General features: G+C 55.3%; 1 protein-coding gene across 1 annotated transcript in view; it reads right to left on the bottom strand.

Annotated features, from left to right (window-relative positions):
- LOC121271966 (flagellar attachment zone protein 1-like) overlaps nt 1-19703 on the bottom strand; it is a 77133-nt gene that overhangs the window by 46368 nt on the left and 11062 nt on the right. The window contains exons 7-11 of the mRNA XM_041178226.1: nt 18999-19148; nt 15106-15188; nt 7825-7883; nt 4314-4374; nt 386-503 (exon numbers count right to left, since the gene is read on the bottom strand). Of these exons, the coding sequence (XP_041034160.1) occupies nt 386-503; nt 4314-4374; nt 7825-7883; nt 15106-15188; nt 18999-19148 (471 nt within the window). The remainder of the gene's footprint in view (nt 1-385; nt 504-4313; nt 4375-7824; nt 7884-15105; nt 15189-18998; nt 19149-19703) is intronic.

Below are 19703 nucleotides of genomic sequence, written 5' to 3'. Positions count from 1 at the left end.
GACCGACAAGGGAGGTAAGGGTTATGGCCGGTGGGGGTCGGGGTGGGGGTGGGGGCAGAGACAGGAAAGTGGAGTTGAGACCACAACCAGATCAGCCATGATATATCGAACAGCTGAGCAGGCTCGAGGGGCCAAATGGCCTACTCCCACTCCTGATTCTCGTGATCACTCCCTCAAAACAAATTAAAGACAAAAAACTAGGGGGTGGTGGGAGACGGGGGTGGTGGGAGGTGGGGGTCGGGGTTGAGAAATCCAAATGTTGACTTCACGACAGGAAATTAGTTTGGACGATTGTGTTTCAGACACAGGTCTGAATGGTCAGTTACAGAGTCTGGGTCGGCCCCCTGATCACCATTTCGCCCTGTACCTCAATACCCTCACTCACCTCTCGCAGACCCTGTATAATGGCGTTCTGCTGCCTCTGAACAACCTTTGCATCTTTAAGCTCTTGTTGGAGTGAAGAGACTTGAGACAGCAGTTCCTGTGCCAAAGGCATTTGTTGGCTGCAAGAGACCAAGGTTGTTAGCTACAGGAACAGAAATCGCTTTAGAGTTTTGCAAGGGTCTAAATTTCAGCTTTAGTGTGAGACCGTCTTTCGAATCAACACCAAGTGATTTCTACTAAACAAGAGATCAAAAATCCATTGTATTAAGTCAGAAATAATGCTTAAAGCACTGAGTTCTACTAGGCAGGTGCAAGACACGTTGTATTAGAGTTTTTACCAGTGAGGGATATCAGAGAGCACGTGGGTGTGGGGTATATCAGGGTGTTACAGTGAGGGGTGTGGGGTATATCAGGGTGTTACAGTGAGGGGTATGGGGTTTATCAGAGTTTTACAGTGAGGGGTGGGGGCTATATCAGAGTGTTACACTGAGGGGTGTGGGGTATATCAGAGTGTTACAGTGAGGGGTGTGGAGTATATCAGAGTGTTACAGTGAGGGGTGTGGGGTATATCAGAGTGTTACACGGAGGGGTGTGGGGTATATCAGAGTGTTACACGGAGGGGTGTGGGGTATATCAGAGTGTTACAGTGAGGGGTGTGGAGTATATCCGAGTGTTACAGTGAGGGGTGTGGGGTATATCAGAATGTCACAGCAATTGATGTGGAGTATATCCAAGTGTTACAGTGAGGGGTGTGGGGTATATCAGAGTGTCACAGCGATTGGTGTTGAGCATATCCGAGTGTTACAGTGAGGGGTGTGGGGTATGTCAGAGTGTCACAGCAATTGGTGTGGAGTATATCCGAGTGTTATAGTGAGGGGTGTGGAGTATATCCGAGTGTTACAGTGAGGGGTGTGAGGTATATCCGAGTGTTACAGTGAGGGGCGTGGGATATATCTGAGTGTTACAGTGAGGGGTGTGGGCTATATCAGAGTGTTACAGTGAGGGGTATGGGACATATCAGAGTGTTACAGTGAAGGGTGTGGGGTATATCAGAGTGTTACAGTGAGGGGTGTGGGGTATATCAGAGTGTCACAGCAATTGGTGTGGAGTATATCCGAGTGTTACAGTGAGGGGTGTGGAGTATATCCGAGTGTTACAGTGAGGGGTGTGAGGTATATCCGAGTGTTACAGTGAGGGGTGTGAGGTATATCCGAGTGTTACAGTGAGGCGTGTGGGGTATATCAGAGTGTTACACTGAGGGGTGTGGGGTATATCAGAGTTTTACAGTGAGGGGTGTGGGGTATATCAGAGTTTTACAGTGAGGGTTGTGGGGTATATCAGAGTGTTACACTGAGGGGTGTGGGGTATATCAGAGTGTTACAGTGAGGGGTGTGGACAATATCAGAGTGTTACAGTGAGGGGTGTGGGGTATATCAGAGTGTTACACGGAGGGGTGTGGGGTATATCAGAGTGTTACACGGAGGGGTGTGGGGTATATCAGAGTGTTACAGTGAGGGGTGTGGAGTATATCCGAGTGTTACAGTGAGGGGTGTGGGGTATATCAGAATGTCACAGCAATTGATGTGGAGTATATCCAAGTGTTACAGTGAGGGGTGTGGGGTATATCAGAGTGTCACAGCGATTGGTGTTGAGCATATCCAAGTGTTACAGTGAGGGGTGTGGGGTATGTCAGAGTGTCACAGCAATTGGTGTGGAGTATATCCGAGTGTTACAGTGAGGGGCGTGGGATATATCCGAGTGTTACAGTGAGGGGTGTGAGGTATATCCGAGTGTTACAGTGAGGGGCGTGGGATATATCCGAGTGTTACAGTGAGGGGTGTGAGGTATATCAGAGTGTTACAGTGAGGGGCGTGGGATATATCCGAGTGTTACAGTGAGGGGTGTGGGGTATATCTGAGTGTTACAGTGAGGGGTGGGGGCTATATCAGAGTGTTACAGTGAGGGGTGTGGGGTATATCAGAGTGTTACACTGAGGCGTGTGGGGTATATCAGAGTGTTACACTGAGGGGTGTGGGGTATATCAGAGTTTTACAGTGAGGCGTGTGGGGTATATCAGAGTGTTACACTGAGGGGTGTGGGGTATATCAGAGTTTTACAGTGAGGGGTGTGGGGTATATCAGAGTTTTACAGTGAGGGTTGTGTGGTATATCAGAGTGTTACACTGAGGGGTGTGGGGTATATCAGAGTGTTACAGTGAGGGGTGTGGAGTATATCAGAGTGTTACAGTGAGGGGTGTGGGGTATATCAGAGTGTTACACGGAGGGGTGTGGGGTATATCAGAGTGTTACACGGAGTGGTGTGGGGTATATCAGAGTGTTACAGTGAGGGGTGTGGAGTATATCAGAGTGTTACAGTGAGGGGTGTGGGGTATATCAGAATGTCACAGCAATTGATGTGGAATATATCCAAGTGTTACAGTGAGGGGTGTGGGGTATATCAGAGTGTCACAGCGATTGGTGTTGAGCATATCCGAGTGTTACAGTGAGGGGTGTGGGGTATGTCAGAGTGTCACAGCAATTGGTGTGGAGTATATCCAAGTGTTACAGTGAGGGGTGTGGAGTATATCCGAGTGTTACAGTGAGGGGCGTGGGATATATCCGAGTGTTACAGTGAGGGGTGTGGGGTATATCTGAGTGTTACAGTGAGGGGTGGGGGCTATATCAGAGTGTTACAGTGAGGGGTATGGGACATATCAGAGTGTTACAGTGAAGGGTGTGGGGTATATCAGAGTGTTACAGTGAGGGGTGTGGGGTATATCAGAGTGTCACAGCGATTGGTGTTGAGCATATCCGAGTGTTACAGTGAGGGGTGTGGGGTATGTCAGAGTGTCACAGCAATTGGTGTGGAGTATATCCGAGTGTTACAGTGAGGGGTGTGGAGTATATCCGAGTGTTACAGTGGGGGGTGTGAGGTATATCCGAGTGTTACAGTGAGGGGCGTGGGATATATCCGAGTGTTACAGTGAGGGGTGTGGGGTATATCTGAGTGTTACAGTGAGGGGTGGGGGCTATATCAGAGTGTTACAGTGAGGGGGTATGGGACATATCAGAGTGTTACAGTGAGGGGTGTGGGGTATATCAGAGTGTTACAGTGAGGCGTGTGGGGTATATCAGAGTGTTACACTGAGGGGTGTGGGGTATATCAGAGTTTTACAGTGAGGCGTGTGGGGTATATCAGAGTGTTACACTGAGGGGTGTGGGGTATATCAGAGTTTTACAGTGAGGGGTGTGGGGTATATCAGAGTTTTACAGTGAGGGTTGTGGGGTATATCAGAGTGTTACACTGAGGGGTGTGGGGTATATCAGAGTTTTACAGTGAGGGTTGTGGGGTATATCAGAGTGTTACACTGAGGGGTGTGGGGTATATCAGAGTGTTACACTGAGGGGTGTGGGGTATATCAGAGTTTTACAGTGAGGGGTGTGGGGTATATCAGAGTTTTACAGTGAGGGTTGTGGGGTATATCAGAGTGTTACACTGAGGGGTGTGGGGTATATCAGATTGTTACAGTGAGGGTTGTGGGGTATATCAGAGTGTTACACTGAGGGGTGTGGGGTATATCAGAGTGTTACACTGAGGGGTGTGGGGTATATCAGAGTGTTACACTGAGGGGTGTGGGGTATATCAGAGTGTTACAGTGAGGGGTGTGGGATATATCAGAGTGTTACACTGAGGGGTGTGGGGTATATCAGAGCTTTACAGTGAGGGGTGTGGGGTATATCAGAGTGTTACAGTGAGGCGTGTGGGGTGTATCAGAGTTTTACAGTGAGGGGTGTGGGGTATATCCGAGTTAGGGGTATGGTGTTAACATTTCATTTTTCCCACTCTCTCTATCACACAGCATCATTTCTCCATGAAGACAGGAATATTTGAATCCTCTCACTCAGTCCAATCTGGGTTATTCTGCGTACCTGTGTGTGGAGACAGCACAATGCTTGTGGTTGTTTAAGTGAATTGCCGGCATCCCCTTATCTGCAAAATACGATAGAGAGATAGATCATACTCTAAACACAGAACACACAACAACGGATAGACACAGCAACAGGAGGAGGCTATTCAGCCCTTCGAGTCTCTTTGGCCACTCAGCGAGATCACAGCTGATCTGCAACTTCACTCCCTATACCCACCTTTGCCTTAATGATTTGGAAAACAAAAATCTATCTGTCCCAGTTTTAAATTAACAATTGATCCAGCATTAATTATCATTTATGGAAAAGAATTCCAGGCTCCTGGCAGCCTGTGTGTATAGGGGGTGCCCTCATTTCAATGAAAAGTCTGCCTCTAAGATTTTGACTATGACTTAGCCCTGGTCTCCTCTATTAGTGGGAATAGTTTCTCTGCATCTCCCCTCTAAGTCTCTCTCTCAATATCTCGCAAGCTTCACTACTATAGTCAGAGGCTGTTAACTGAAGCCCGATTCACAGCACGATCATTATAAACAGGAGCGAGGAGTAGGCCATTCGGCCCATCGAGCCTGCTCTGCCATTCAATAAGATCGTGGCTGATCTGATTGTGGCCTTAACTCCACTTTCCTGCCTGCCCCCCATAACCCTCAATTCCCTTGTCAATCCAAAATCTGTCTAACTCAGCCTTGAGTATACTGAGTAACCCAGCCTCCACTGCTCGCTGGGGTAGTGAACTCCAAACGCTAATGAACCTCAGAGAAGAAATTCCTCCTCATTTCTGTCTTAAATGGGGGGCCCCCTTACTTTTAATATGTGCCCCCCAGATTCCTCCGTGAGCGGGAATCTCCTCCCAGCATTCACTCTGTCAAGCCCCCTCAAGAATCCTGTGTGTTACAATAAGATCCCCTCTCATTCTTCACCTGGGCAACTCGATTAGAAATTGCCTCGATTGATAACAACGCCCGGGCAGCACAGTGGTTAGCGCTGCTGTCTCACAGCTCCAGGGACCCGGGTTCGATTCTGACCTCGGCTTCCTGTCTGCGTGGAGTTCCCCCTGTGTTGTTGTGGGTTTCCACCAGGGAGTCTGGTTCCCTCCCTCTGTCCAAGGACGTGCTGGTGAGATGGGTGGGCTGCGGTAAATTGCGCCCCCCACCCCCCCAGGTGTGAGCGTGTGCCCTGTGATGGACTGGCCCCCTGTCCTGGGTGTAGTGCCCATAGGCACTGGCTCCCTATGACCCTGAACTGGATGAAGCGGGTTCTGGAATAGTGAGTGAGTATTGACACTGCATTCAAAGGTTGACATTGGCCAGGGGGAGGCTGGACAAACAGCATTTCCAGTTGATTTTCACAGCTTTCCTATTCTGGTCCATACAATGAGTTTACCCCATGACGACGGGGCTTGTTTTTAAAACCGGAATGGCTCGGAGCGTTGGTCACTATGCGGCTGGGACAGGAGATGCTCAACCGAGGTCCCACCCGCTCTCGGGTAAACCTCAAAGGATCCTCATGGCACTATTTGAAGAAGTGGTTCTCGTAGCCGCTGCCGAGCCCTATCTGGATATTCCTTTTAGCAAGGGAGGGTGAAGGAGGGAAGAGAGAGTGGGAGAGAGAGCAAGAGGGAAAGGAAGTTGGGGAGAGGGGTGGGGAGAGAGTGAAAGTTTTGTGCTCAAGTCTCGGGAGTGGGGTTGAACTGAGGGGAAAGTAAAATAGATTGTTGCACTACAACTTAAAGTTTTCTTCAGATTCCTGGACAGATACAGATAGGAATTATAACAACAAACCTGAGCTCAAAGCCGGGAACCTCACACACACACACACACACACATACGTATATTCTGGAAATAGTGTGAGTGAAAGCTGAGCTATTGCTGCCACCTGCTGACACTTTCAGGCAACAGCAGAAACTTAATACCAACAGCCCCAGAGGATTAAGAACTTGGTTGATAAAGTGCAAAAAGGGTAACACCGGTCATGACAGGTAACATTGGATCACTACCAAAGTGACAGGAAAGCAAGGGAGGGAAGGGTGTGGAAGTACATTTTCTAAAAATAAAATCCACAGCTTTTTAATAGGAGAAAATCATCCAATCCAGTTTTATGAAAAAATGTCCATTCATTGAATAGAATAAAGACATACATTTATATAGCACCTTTCGTGACCTCAGGACATCCCAAAGTGCTTTACAGTCAATGAGCTACATTGTTTTTAAAGTGAAGGAAGCACAGCTGCCAATTTGCGCACAGCAAGCTCCCACAAACAACAATGTGATGATAATGACCAGATAATTCTTGCTGCCAGAATAATTCTCAAGTTGGGTTTATCGACCTGCTCACCGCTTTGGTGCTTTTGCGCATCCTGCAGTCTCACTGCTGCTGGCTGCCTGACTGCAACTTCAAACAAGGCGGGGATCCACTGGAGAGCCTGGGTGGTGGTGGTGGTTGGGAGTTGGGTCCATTTCAGAGAAACAGGGCTGCAGGCTGCTTCAAGCATTTACACCGCCTGTCAGCTGCAGCTCATTGGGCAACACCCTCGCTTTGGAGTCAGAAGGTCATGGGTTCAAATCCCACTCCAGAGGCAGAAGCACAAAACCCAGGCTGGCGCTCCCAGTTGAGGGAGTGCTGCACCGTCAGAGGTGCTGCCCTTTCGGGTGAGATGTTAAACCTCTAAGGTGGGCCCATGGCTCTATTCGAGGTGGAGCAGGGAAGTTATCTCCATGCAAAGAAAAACAGATTATCTGATCACTTAACATGTTGCTGTTGCTATGTGAATATTCCAACGGCGACGACGTGTCAAATATAACTCACTGGCTGCAAAGGGCTTTAGAATATTCTGAAGACGTGAAAGGTGCTAAATAAATGCAAGTTCATTCTTTCAGTTGAGCTATTTGTTATTAATTATTTTCCAGGGAGTTACAATGGTCATTTGGTCGGACAGAACTTGAGTATTGCTGAAAAAAGAGACATGTCGAAGCTTTTCATCTTGCACTCATCAGGACACTTCACAAGAATACCAATATAAGGAGGAAACAACAATTTATACTGTATGTGAAGAGAGTGCTGATTGGTAGGCTAGTGGACTCTGGTAGGCTAGTGGACTCTGATTGGTAGGCTAGTGGACTCTGATTGGTAGGCTAGTGGACTCTGATTGGTAGAGGCATTGCCATGGAGAATGCGCCAGTGATGGTGGCTGACAGTTAACCGCCAAGCATGGTTTGCAATTTGAACCAGCCAGCTTGACCCTAATTGGCCAAGGCACTGCCATGAGGAATGAGTCAGTGAATGGATGGCACTTATTTTGTTTAGCTGAAACAGGCATAATGTGCGTACACATTATATTGGCATTCCTGCGAAGAGTTATAATGAGTAATTTACGAAAAATGATTAATCGTCATCAATTCCCAACTGAAAGAACTTACAGAGAAGCAACAGTGCATATATTTTAAAAGGGGAAATATATTTATACCAGTAACTCAAATTTCCCCTTAAGGAATCTCTTATGCAAAATATAAAGACTTACCTTCTATCTGTAAGGAAGGATGAATTTCAAATGACATTGGGTCTTCATCATTCTTATTGCTGAAAACAAGCAGAATGTATTAATATATGCGAGACGATCAAATGTGGAAAGAGCGTGACAGAGAAAGAGGAAAACAAAGAAAACAAGAACGAGGGAAGGGAAGCAAAGAGAGGTAGGGAAAGAGAGAGTGCAAGCGTGACAGATAGACAAAAGAGGGGGAGGTGAGAGGGGAGGGGGAGACATGGGTGGAACACAGAGAGACGGAAGGAGTAGGAAGGCAAGAGAAAGGAGAAAGACACAAAGAGGAGCAGTAACGAGGGGGAGACAAAGAGAAAGTGAAAGAGGCAGATAGAGAGACTAATGACAATACTTCTTATTCTTTCATGGGATGTGGGCCTCGCTGGCTGGGCCAGCATTTATTACCCATCCCTAATTGCCCTTGAGAAGGTGGTGGCGAGCTGCCTTCTTGAACTGCTGCAGTCCATGTGGTGTAGGTACACCCACAGCGCTGTTAGGGAGGGAGTTCCAGGATTTTGACCCAGCGACAGTGAAGGAACGGCCGATATATTTCCAAGTCAGGATAGTGAGTGGTTTATAAAGTTTAATCAAAAGTTGGACATATACAAACGCCTTGAAATGGGACTCTGAATTCTACGAGCAAGGTGAAAGTGGAAATGATTGTTCCTGGTGTTTTATGACTGAAGCTCTGGGTGGCGACATCTACATGAAGGAAGGTTACTCAGAACCATTTCAAAGCACCAGAGCAGAAAGTGATGAAAGGTCATTGACCTGAAATGTTAACCCCATCTCTCTCTCTCTCTCTCTCTCTCTCCAGACTTGCTGCCGAGATTTCTCAGCATTTTCTGTTTTGCTCCTAGAAAACGACTACTTTTCTGACACACAACACTCAGTAATACAGCCCGACCTCACCAAGCTGCACTGGCAAAGAGACAATTTATCTGAGTGAACAAACCCCGGCTTGTCCAGCTGCCGGTCGGTGGAGCCTCTGTTCGAACGCTGGGGAGGGGAATTCAGGATTGCGCAAGGGGCAGTTCCTCCAATCACAGGCCGTTCCTTCCCCGCGTTTGCTGCCGGGAGGCTCATGGCTGAACCAATCAGCAGCAAATGAGGGAGAGAAACAGTCTGTGATTGGAGGAGCAGCACAACAACAGCTGAGCACTGAGGGCGCCGAGGGCTGCGGGGCCCATGGGAAGGGAAGTGCCGGTGGGGCCGGAGCCAGGGGTACAACACGGGGGGGGTGGGAGAGGGGGAGATGCAGAGAGGGGGCGTGTGGGGGAGGGGGAGAGAGGAGGCGTGTGGGGGAGGGGGAGGGAGGGGGCGTGGGGGATGGGGAGAGAGGGGGCGTGTGGGGGAGGGGGAGAGAGGGGGCGTGTGGGGGAGGGGGAGAGAGGGGGCGTGGGGGAGGGGGAGAGAGGGGCGTGTGGGGGAGGGGGAGAGAGGGGGCGTGGGGGGAGGGGGAGAGAGGGCGTGTGGGGGAGGGGGAGAGAGGGGGCGTGTGGGGGAGGGGGAGAGAGGGCGTGTGGGGGAGGGGGAGAGAGGCCGCATGGGGGAGGGGGAGAGAGGGGGCGCGTGGGGGAGGGGGAGAGAGGAGGCGTGGGGGAGGGGGAGAGAGGGGGCGCGTGGGGGAGGGGGAGAGAGGGGGCGTGGGGGAGGGGGAGAGAGGGGGCGTGGGGGAGGGGGAGAGAGGAGGCGTGGGGGAGGGGGAGAGAGGGTTTGTGGGGGAGGGGGAGAGAGGGTTTGTGGGGGAGGGGGAGAGAGGAGGCGTGGGGGAGGGGGAGAGAGGAGGCGTGGGGGAGGGGGAGAGAGGGTTTGTGGGGGAGGGGGAGAGAGGGTTTGTGGGGGAGGGGGAGAGAGGAGGCGTGGGGGAGGGGGAGAGAGGAGGCGTGGGGGAGGGGGAGAGAGGGCGTGTGGGGGAGGGGGAGGGAGGGGGCGTGTGGGGGAGGGGGAGAGAGGAGGCGTGGGGGAGGGGGAGAGAGGGGGCGTGGGGGAGGGGGAGAGAGGAGGGCGTGGGGGAGGGGAGAGAGGGGGCGTGGGGGAGGGGGAGAGAGGGGGCGTGTGGGGGAGGGGGAGAGAGGGGTTCGTGGGGGAGGGGGAGAGAGGGGGCGTGGGGGGAGGGGGAGAGAGGGGGCGTGGGGGAGGGGGAGAGAGGAGGCGTGTGGGGGAGGGGGAGAGAGGGGGTTTGTGGGGGAGGGGGAGAGAGGAGGCGTGGGGGAGGGGAGAGAGGGGGCGTGGGGAGGGGGAGAGAGAGGGGGCGTGGGGGAGGGGGGAGAGAGGGGGCGTGGGGAGGGGGAGAGAGGGGGCGTGGGGGAGGGGGAGAGAGGGGGCGTGTGGGGGAGGGGGAGGAGAGGGTGCGTGGGGGAGGGGGAGAGAGGAGGGCGTGGGGGAGGGGGAGAGAGGGGGCGTGGGGGAGGGGGTAGAGAGGAGTATGTGGGGGAGGGGGAGAGAGGAGTGTGTGGGGGAGGGGGAGAGGGGAGCGCGTGGGGGAGGGGGAGAGAGGGGGCGCGTGGGGGAGGGGAGAGAGAGGGCGCGTGGGGGAGGGGGAGAGAGGAGGCGTGGGGGAGGGGGAGAGAGGGGGCGTTGGGGAGGGGGAGAGAGGGCGCGTGGGGGAGGGGGAGAGAGGGTTTGTGGGGGAGGGGGAGAGAGGGTTTGTGGGGGAGGGGGAGAGAGGGGGCGTGGGGGAGGGGGAGAGAGGGCGCGTGGGGGAGGGGGAGAGAGGGTTTGTGGGGGAGGGGGAGAGAGCGGGCGTGGGGGAGGGGGAGAGAGCGGGCGTGGGGAAGGGGGAGAGAGGAGGCGTGGGGGAGGGGGAGAGAGCGGGCGTGGGGGAGGGGGAGAGAGGAGGCGTGGGGGAGGGGGAGAGAGGGGAGGCGTGGGGGGGAGGGGGAGAGAGGGGGCGTGGGGGAGGGGGAGAGAGCGGGCGTGGGGGAGGGGGAGAGAGGAGGCGTGGGGGAGGGGGAGAGAGCGGGCGCGTGGGGGAGGGGGAGAGAGCGGGCATGGGGGAGGGGGAGAGAGCGGGCGTGGGGGAGGGGGAGAGAGGAGGCGTGGGGGGGAGGGGGAGAGAGGGGGCGTGGGGGAGGGGGAGAGAGGGCGCGTGTGGGGGAGGGGGAGAGAGGAGGCGTGGGGGAGGGGGAGAGAGGGTTTGTGGGGGAGGGGGAGAGAGGAGGCGTGGGGGAGGGGGAGAGAGCGGGCGTGGGGGAGGGGGAGAGAGGAGGCGTGGGGGAGGGGGAGAGAATGTTTGTGGGGGAGGGGGAGAGAGGACGCGTGTGGGGGAGGGGGAGAGAGGGGGCGTGGGGGAGGGGGATAGAGGGTTTGTGGGGGAGGGGGAGAGGGGGTTTGTGGGGGAGGGGGAGAGAGGGTTTGTGGGGGAGGGGGAGAGAGGAGGCGTGGGGGAGGGGGAGAGAGGGTTTGTGGGGGAGGGGGAGAGAGCGGGCGTCTGGGGGAGGGGGAGAGAGCGGGCGTCTGGGGGAGGGGGAGGGGGAGAGAGCGGGCGTCTGGGGGAGGGGGAGAGAGCGGGCGTCTGGGGGAGGGGGGAGAGAGCGGGCGTCTGGGGGAGGGGGAGAGCGGGCGTCTGGGGGAGGGGGAGAGAGCGGGCGTCTGGGGGAGGGGGAGAGAGCGGGCGTCTGGGGGAGGGGGAGAGAGCGGGCGTCTGGGGGAGGGGGAGAGAGCGGGCTTCTGGGGGAGGGGGAGAGAGCGGGCGTCTGGGGGAGGGGGAGAGAGCGGGCGTCTGGGGGAGGGGGAGTGAGCGGGCGTCTGGGGGAGGGGGAGAGAGCGGGCGTCTGGGGGAGGGGGAGAGAGCGGGCGTCTGGGGGAGGGGGAGAGAGCGGGCGTCTGGGGGAGGGGGGAGAGAGCGGGCGTCTGGGGGAGGGGGAGAGAGCGGGCGTCTGGGGGAGGGGGAGAGAGCGGGCGTCTGGGGGAGGGGGAGAGAGCGGGCGCCTGGGGGAGGGGGAGAGAGCGGGCGCCTGGGGGAGGGGGAGAGAGCGGGCGCCTGGGGGAGGGGGAGAGAGCGGGCGCCTGGGGGAGGGGGAGAGAGCGGGCGTCTGGGGGAGGGGAGAGAGTGGGCTTCTGGGGGAGGGGGAGAGAGCGGGCGTCTGGGGGAGGGGGAGAGAGCGGGCGTCTGGGGGAGGGGAGAGAGCGGGCTTCTGGGAGAGGGGGAGAGAGGGAGCGCGTGGGGGAGGGGGAGAGAGGGAGCGCATGGGGGAGGGGGAGAGAGGGAGCGCATGGGGGAGGGGGAAAGAGGGAGCGCATGGGTGAGGGGGAAAGAGGGAGCGCGTGGGGGAGGGGGAGAGAGGGCGCGTGGGGGAGGGGGAGAGAGGGGGCGCGTGGGGGAGGGGGAGAGAGGGCGCGTGGGGGAGGGGGAGAGAGGGCGCGTGGGGGAGGGGGAGAGAGGGCGCGTGGGGGAGGGGGAGAGAGGGCGCGTGGGGGAGGGGGAGAGAGGGCGTGCGGGGGAGGGGGAGCGAGGGCGCGTGGGGGAGGGGGAGAGAGGGCGCGTGGGGGAGGGGGAGCGAGGGGGCGTGGGGGAGGGGGGGAGAGGGCGCGTGGGGGAGGGGGAGAGAGGGCGCGTGGGGGAGGGTGGGAGGGGGAGAGAGGGCGCGTGGGGGAGGGGGAGAGAGGGCGCGTGGGGGAGGGGGAGAGACGGGGCGTGGGGGAGGGGGAGAGAGGGGCGTGGAGGAGGGTGAGAGGGAGAGGGGGCGTGTGGGGGAGGGGGAGAGAGGGGGCGCGTGGGGGAGGGGAGAGAGGGGGCGCAGGGGGAGGGGGAGAGAAGGGGCGTCTGGGGGAGGGGGAGAGAGCGGGCGTTTGGGGGAGGGGGAGAGAGCGGGCGTCTGGGAGGGGGAGAGAGCGGGCGTCTGGGGGAGGGGGAGAGAGCGGGCGTCTGGGGGAGGAGGAGAGAGCGGGCGTCTGGGGGAGGGGGAGAGAGCAGGCGTCTGGGGGAGGGGTAGATAGGGCGTCTGGGGGAGGGGGAGAGAGCGGGCGTCTGGGAGGGGGAGAGAGCGGGCGTCTGGGAGGGGGAGAGAGCGGGCGTCTGGGGGAGGGGGAGAGAGCGGGCGTCCTGGGGGAGGGGGAGAGAGCGGGCGTCCTGGGGGAGGGGGAGAGAGCGGGCGTCTGGGGGAGGGGGAGAGAGCGGGCGTCTGGGGGAGGGGGAGAGAGGGGGCGTCTGGGGGAGGGGGAGAGAGCGGGCGTCTGGGGGAGGGGGAGAGAGCGGGCGTCCTGGGGGAGGGGGAGAGAGCGGGCGTCTGGGGGAGGGGGAGAGAGCGGGCGTCTGGGGGAGGGGGAGAGAGCGGGCGTCCTGGGGGAGGGGGGAGAGAGCGGGCGCCTGGGGGAGGGGGGAGAGAGCGGGCGTCTGGGGGAGGGGGAAGAGAGCGGGCGCCTGGGGGAGGGGGAGAGAGCGGGCGTCTGGGGGAGGGGGAGAGAGCGGGCGTCTGGGGGAGGGGGAGAGAGCGGGCGCCTGGGGGAGGGGGAGAGAGCGGGCGTCTGGGGGAGGGGGAGAGAGTGGGCGTGTGGGGGAGGGGGAGAGAGGGCGCGTGGGGGAGGGGGAGAGAGGGCGCGTGGGGGAGGGGGAGAGAGGGCGCGGGGGGGAGGGGGAGAGAGGGCGCGTGGGGGAGGGGGAGAGAGGCCGCATGGGGGAGGGGGTGAGGGAGAGGGGGCGCGTGGGGGATGGGGAGAGAGGGCGCGTGGGGGAGGGGGAGAGAGGGCGCGTGGGGGATGGGGAGAGGGGGCGCGTGGGGGAGGGGGTGAGGGAGAGAGGGGGCGCGTGGGGGAGGGGGTGAGGGAGAGAGGGGGTGCGTGGGGGAGAGGGAGAGAGGGGGTGTGTGGGGTGGGGGGGCGTGTGGGGGAGGGGGTGAGGGAGAGGGGGTGTTTGGGGGAGGGGGAGGGCGTGTGGGGGAGGGGGACAGTGGGCGTGTGGGTCGGAGGGAGGGATAGGGCATGTGGGGGACGGGGAGAGAGAGGGCGTGTGGGGGGAGAGGGAGAGAGAACGTGTGTGGGGGGGGGAGAGGGAGAGAGAGGGCGTGTGGGGGAGGGGGAGAGCGAGTGTCGGGGGGAGCGGAGGGAGTGTCGGGGGGAGCGGAGGGAGTGTCGGGGGGAGAGGAGGGAGTGTCGGGGGGAGAGGAGGGAGTGTCGGGGGGAGAGGGCGGAGTGTCGGGGGGAGAGGAGGGAGTGTCGGGGGGAGAGGGCGGAGTGTCGGGGGGAGAGGGCGGAGTGTCGGGGGGAGAGGGCGGAGTGTCGGGGGGAGGGGAGGGAGTGTCGGGGGGAGAGGAGGGAGTGTCGGGGGGAGAGGGCGGAGTGTCGGGGGGAGAGGAGGGAGTGTCGGGGGGAGGGGAGGGAGTGTCGGGGGGAGAGGGCGGAGTGTCGGGGGGAGAGGGCGGAGTGTCGGGGGGAGAGGGCGGAGTGTCGGGGGGAGAGGAGGGAGTGTCGGGGGGAGAGGAGGGAGTGTCGGGGGGAGAGGAGGGAGTGTCGGGGGGAGAGGAGGGAGTGTCGGGGGGGAGAGGAGGGAGTGTCGGGGGGAGAGGAGGGAGTGTCGTGGGGAGAGGAAGGAGTGTCGGGGGGAGAGGAAGGAGTGTCGGGGGGAGGGGAGGGAGTGTCGGGGGGAGGGGAGGGAGTGTCGGGGGGAGGGGAGGGAGTGTCGGGGGGAGGGGAGGGAGTGTCGGGGGGAGAGGAAGGAGTGTCGGGGGGAGGGGAGGGAGTGTGTGGATTACTCCCGATCTCAGGTTTCTCACTCTCTCGCTCTCTGTATGTGCCGCCCACACTAACACATTCACTCCCTGCTGAGTGTGTGTGATCCCTGACACTGAGAGTGAGCTGGGGACACACACTGACCCTGTCACTCTCTGGCCATTTTTAGTAATTACTTTTTTATTTAAACTTAACCTATTGCGATGACATTTCTGGACTTTGCTTCATCCATTGTTTGTTTCCTTCAAACCTCAGCTTTTTTTTTCTGGGGTTCAGTTTATTGCTGTGCCAAAGCTGATCTTTCCGGAATTTGTTATTCCGCCCCGTATAAAAAGCACATGTGCCCCCCCGCCCTCCCCACCCCCTCCCAATGGAAAGGGTGGACGGGCCTGGGGTCTAAATCTTTCTATTCTATTGCTCCGTTATATATCAAAACTCACCAGGTACAGCCTGACATTTAAAACATAATAGAGCCAAGCTTAAAAATTGAGAGTTGAAGCTAATAGTAATTATTAATAATATTTATAATATCAAAGCAAGCGAAGTGGAATTGTCAAACTTTGAAGTTTTTTTGTTTAAAAAACCTGAACCGACCAGTTGCAGCCTGGATCCTGGTCACAGGCGTTCCCCTCTGTCACTGCTGTCTGCCTCCTCTGAACCCTGTGTACCGCCGCAGCCTGTGAAACAATTCAACGGTGATTATGGCCTCAGGGTGGCACAGGTTCTGTTCATTCAAGAGACCGTTCAGCCCGTTCTCGACGCTAAAGAGGCGCCGTCAGCTTTCCAGTAAGACCGACCTGCATTCACGCGGCGCCTTTCTCAGGCCTCGGGGGCGCTTGCAGCCGACGAGGTACCTCGTCAGGCGCAGCCACCGCTGTCATGCGGGCAGGGCAGCCGCCAGTTTGTGCACAGCAAGATCCCACAAGCAGCAACGCGATTACGATCGGGTGATCCGTTTGAGCGATTTTGACCCAAGGCTCGAACGATGGCCCCGGGCACTAGGAAGTGACCCAAAACGACCAATTGCCCCACGGCCAAATTTATTTTTTTTTTTAAAAAACTTGTTCACGGGATGTGCGCCGGGCGTCGCTGGCTCGGCCTGCATTTACTGCCCATCCCTAACTGAGAGCGGCTGTGGGCCTGGAGTCACATGTGGACCATGCCAAGTAAGGATGGCAGATTTCCTTCCCTAAAGGACAGGTGGGTTTTTACAACAATCAGCGTTGGTTTCACAGTCAACCAGATTTCTACTGAATCTAAATTCCACCATCTGCCGTGGGTGGAATTCGAACCCGGGTCCCTAGAGCCTTACCCTGGGTCTCTGGATTTTACTGGTCCAGTGACAACACCACCACGCCAATGCCTCCCCCCAATATCACAAATAATGTCACTGCGCTATCCAATTTATCTGAGAAACACTTTAAACCACCGCACCTAACACCCTCTGGAGTGGTGGGGGTGTTGTTCCAGCCGGTGAGCTGCGTCTGTTGTGACTTCTCCGAGTCTGAAGGTTATTGGTTCAAATCCCACTCCAGAGGCTGGAGCACAAAATCTTGCATTTGGTGCCGTTAGAGGTACCATTTTTCGCACCGTGAGCCACATCTGCCCTCTCAGGTTGACATAAAAGATCCCACACACATTATTCAAAGACTTGCAACCGGCCGGCGGTTCCATCCTCTGCCCTCACACCTTCCTCTCCCTCCCAGAAACATGATAGGGTCCCCCTTGTCCTCACTTATCACCCCACCAGCCTCCGCATTCAAAGGATCATCCTCCGCCATTTCCACCAACTCCAGCATGATGCCACTACCAAACATATCTTCCCTTCACCACCCCTGTTGGCATTCCGTGGGGATCGTTCCCTCCGGGACACCCTGGTCCACTCCTCCATCACCCCCTACATCTCAACCCCCTCCCACGGCACCTTCCTATGCAACCGCAGAAGGTGCAACACCTGCCCCTTTACTTCCCCTCTCCTCACCATCCAAGGGCCCAAACACTCATTTCAAGTGAAGCAGCATTTCACTTGCACTTCCCTCAATTTGGTCTACTGCATTCGCTGCTCCCAATGCGGTTTCCTCAACATTGGAAAGACCAAACGCAGACTGGGTGACCGCTTTGCAGAACACCTTCGGTCTGTCCACAAGCATTACCCAGACCTCACTGTCACTTGCCATTTCAACACTCCACCCTGCTCTCATGCCCACATGTCTGTCCTTGGCCTGCTGCATTTTTCCAGTGAAGCTCAACGCAAACTGGAGGAACAGCACCTCATCTTCCAACTAGGCACTTTACAGCCTTCTGGACTGAATATTGAGTTCAACAACTTCAAATCATGAACTCTCTCCTCCAAACTCACCCCTTTTTGATCCCCTTTTTTCTAATAATTATTATATATTTTTTATAAATATATTTTTCTTTTCCCACCTATTTCTACCAGTATTTTTACAATTTATTTCCATTTTGTTTTATCACCACCTTTTAGCCTATTTCGATCCCTTCCCCCCACCCCCACCCCACTAGGGCTATCTGTACCTTGCTCGTCCTGCTTTCTACCCTTAATGTCACCATTAGCACATTCCTTAGATAATATCACCACCATCAACACCCCTTTGTCCTTTTGTCTATGACATCTTTGGCAATCTCTCCTTTGCCTCCATCTATCACTGGCCCTCTAACCAGCTCCACCTCTCCAACCCCCCTTAACCAACTTATATTTCACCATATTTCTATTTCTCTATAGTTCTGAAGAGGAGTCATACAGACTCGAAACGTTAACTCTGTCTTCCTCTCCACAGATGCTGTCAGACCTGCTGAGTTTTTCCAGCAATTTTTGGTTTTGTACTAATCCTGTGTTTGCACAGTTTCGACTTTAAATGAGCAATATTTATCCCTCAATCAACATCCCAAAAGACAGATTACCTGGTCACCATTACATTGGTGTTTTGTGAGAGCTTGCTGTGCACAAATAGGCTGTCAAATTTCCTACATTGCGAGAGTGACCACGCATCAAAAAGTACTTCAATAAAAATTGGAAATCTGAAATAAAAGCATAAAATTCTTGAAAACCTCAATAGGTCTGGCAGCATCTGTGGAGAGAGAAACAGAGTTAACGTTTCTAGTCTGCATGACTCATCTTCAGAGCTGAAGAGAGTAAGAAACATGATGGATTTTATACTGTTGAAGAAGGGGATATGGAGCAGGTATAGAAATGCAGACTGGGTGACCGCTTTGCGGAACACCTTCGGTCTGTCCGCAAGCATGACCCAGACCTCCCTGTCGCTTGCCTTTTCAACACACCAACCTGCTCTCATGCCCACATGTCCATCCTTGGCTTGCTGCATTGTTCCAGTGAAGCTCAACGCAAACTGGAGGAACAGCACCTCATCTTCCGATTAGGTACTTTACAGCCTTCCGGACTTAACATTGAGTTCAACAACTTCAGACCATTAACTTTGTTCCCCATTTTGATTTATTTTTAAAAAACCAACCCTCTCCCTCCACAGGGCCACCTGTAATTTGTTCTTATGTTTTGCTTTCACAGCGCTGATCCTCGTTCTGCTATTAACACATTCCGCTATCTTACCTTTATGCCATTACTAGCATCTTCTTTATTCTTTAACACTACCATTAACACTCTCTTTGACTTGTGCCCGTGACATCTTTGTCAAATCCTTCCTGAGCTCCCACCTGCCCGTGTCCTTCTATTTGGCTCTACCTGCTCCACCCACACACCCCCCACCCCTTCAACAGCATAAAACCTATCACATTTCTACCTCTCTTCAGCCCTGAAGAAGTCATACAGGCTCCAAACGTTAAATCTGTTTCTCTCTCCGCAGATGCTGCCAGACCTGCTGAGTTTTTCCAGCAGTTTCTGTTTGTATTTCAAAAAAAGTACTCCATTGGCTGTAAAGAGCTTCAGGATGTCTGGTGATCTTTCTTTCTCCATTTTTTTCATGGTACACGGGCATCGTTAGCAAGGCCAGCATTCGTTGCCCGTCCCTAATTGCCCTTGAATTAAATGGCTTGCTGGGCCATTTCAGAAAGCAGGGTTAGAGTCAACCCCATTGCTGTGGGGCTGGAGTTACATGTAGGCCAGACCAGGTAAGGAAGGCAGAATTCCTTCCCAAAAAAGGACATCAGTGAACCAGATGGGTTCTTACGACAATCAATGATAGTGATGGTGACCACGAAACGGAGACTAGCTTTCAATTCAAGATTTTATTAATTGAATTTAAATTCCACCAGCTGCCGTGGTGGGATTTGAACCCACGTCCCCAGGGCATTAGTCTGGGTCTCTTGGATTACTAGTCCAGTCACATTACCACCATCTCCCTTCTACATCATGAAAAGTGCTATAAATGCAAGTCTTTTGTTTTTAAGTTTGACCTCTGATGAAAATATACCTTATGGAAAATACATTTGCTTTGTAATAATTGCTCGGTTGGCACTTCCCCTGGTTTCTCAGGCGCAGAGCGGGTACGTACTTGACTTGGCTGGTTCTGCTCCACCAGGAGCTGGGTGGCACGTTTCAGATCGCAAAGTTGCTGCTGCAGCTTCTGACTCCGAATCTTCTCGAGCTCCAGCTCCTGCTTGCAGGCGTGCAGCTCCACGCGGGCTAGAGGTATACTCTCCAACTGGAAACAGAGACATTTCAAGTTATATACATCCATCGAGCCAAATAGGCGAAGGGGTCGACCCTCAAACCTGTGCTGCCATTCAGTTCAACGAAGCCGATCTGTGGTCCAACGCCACCTTTACCCCATAGCCCTCAATACCTTTGGTTAACAAAAATCTATCAATCCCATTTTTAGAATTAACAATTGATCGATTTGAATCTTGCTGAAAAGCGACACATGTTGACGAAGCTTCTCTTCTTGGGTTCATCAAGACAAATGCAAGAATGCCAAATTTCAAACAATCACGATGATTTATACTACAGGAGAAAACGGTGCCAACTGGTTGCCAAGTCAACTCTGATTGGCTGAGGCATCACCATTTAGAAAGCAGCAGGGAACTACAGGCTCCCCAAGCTCCCGGGTAATTCAAAAATAGTACAAGGTTTGAACATATTACTTTTGTTTGCAGAGAATGGGCCCCTGCGTATGAATGTATGCTGCTTCTAGCAAGTGTAAAAGAGCCACATTACAAATTTGACTGATTATCTTAAATTGGCTGTTGGTGTAGCTATT

The sequence above is a fragment of the Carcharodon carcharias genome, chromosome 32 (genome assembly GCF_017639515.1).
Source record: "Carcharodon carcharias isolate sCarCar2 chromosome 32, sCarCar2.pri, whole genome shotgun sequence".
Lineage (NCBI taxonomy): Eukaryota > Metazoa > Chordata > Chondrichthyes > Lamniformes > Lamnidae > Carcharodon > Carcharodon carcharias.
This window is presented reverse-complemented; position numbering and strand designations above follow the sequence as displayed.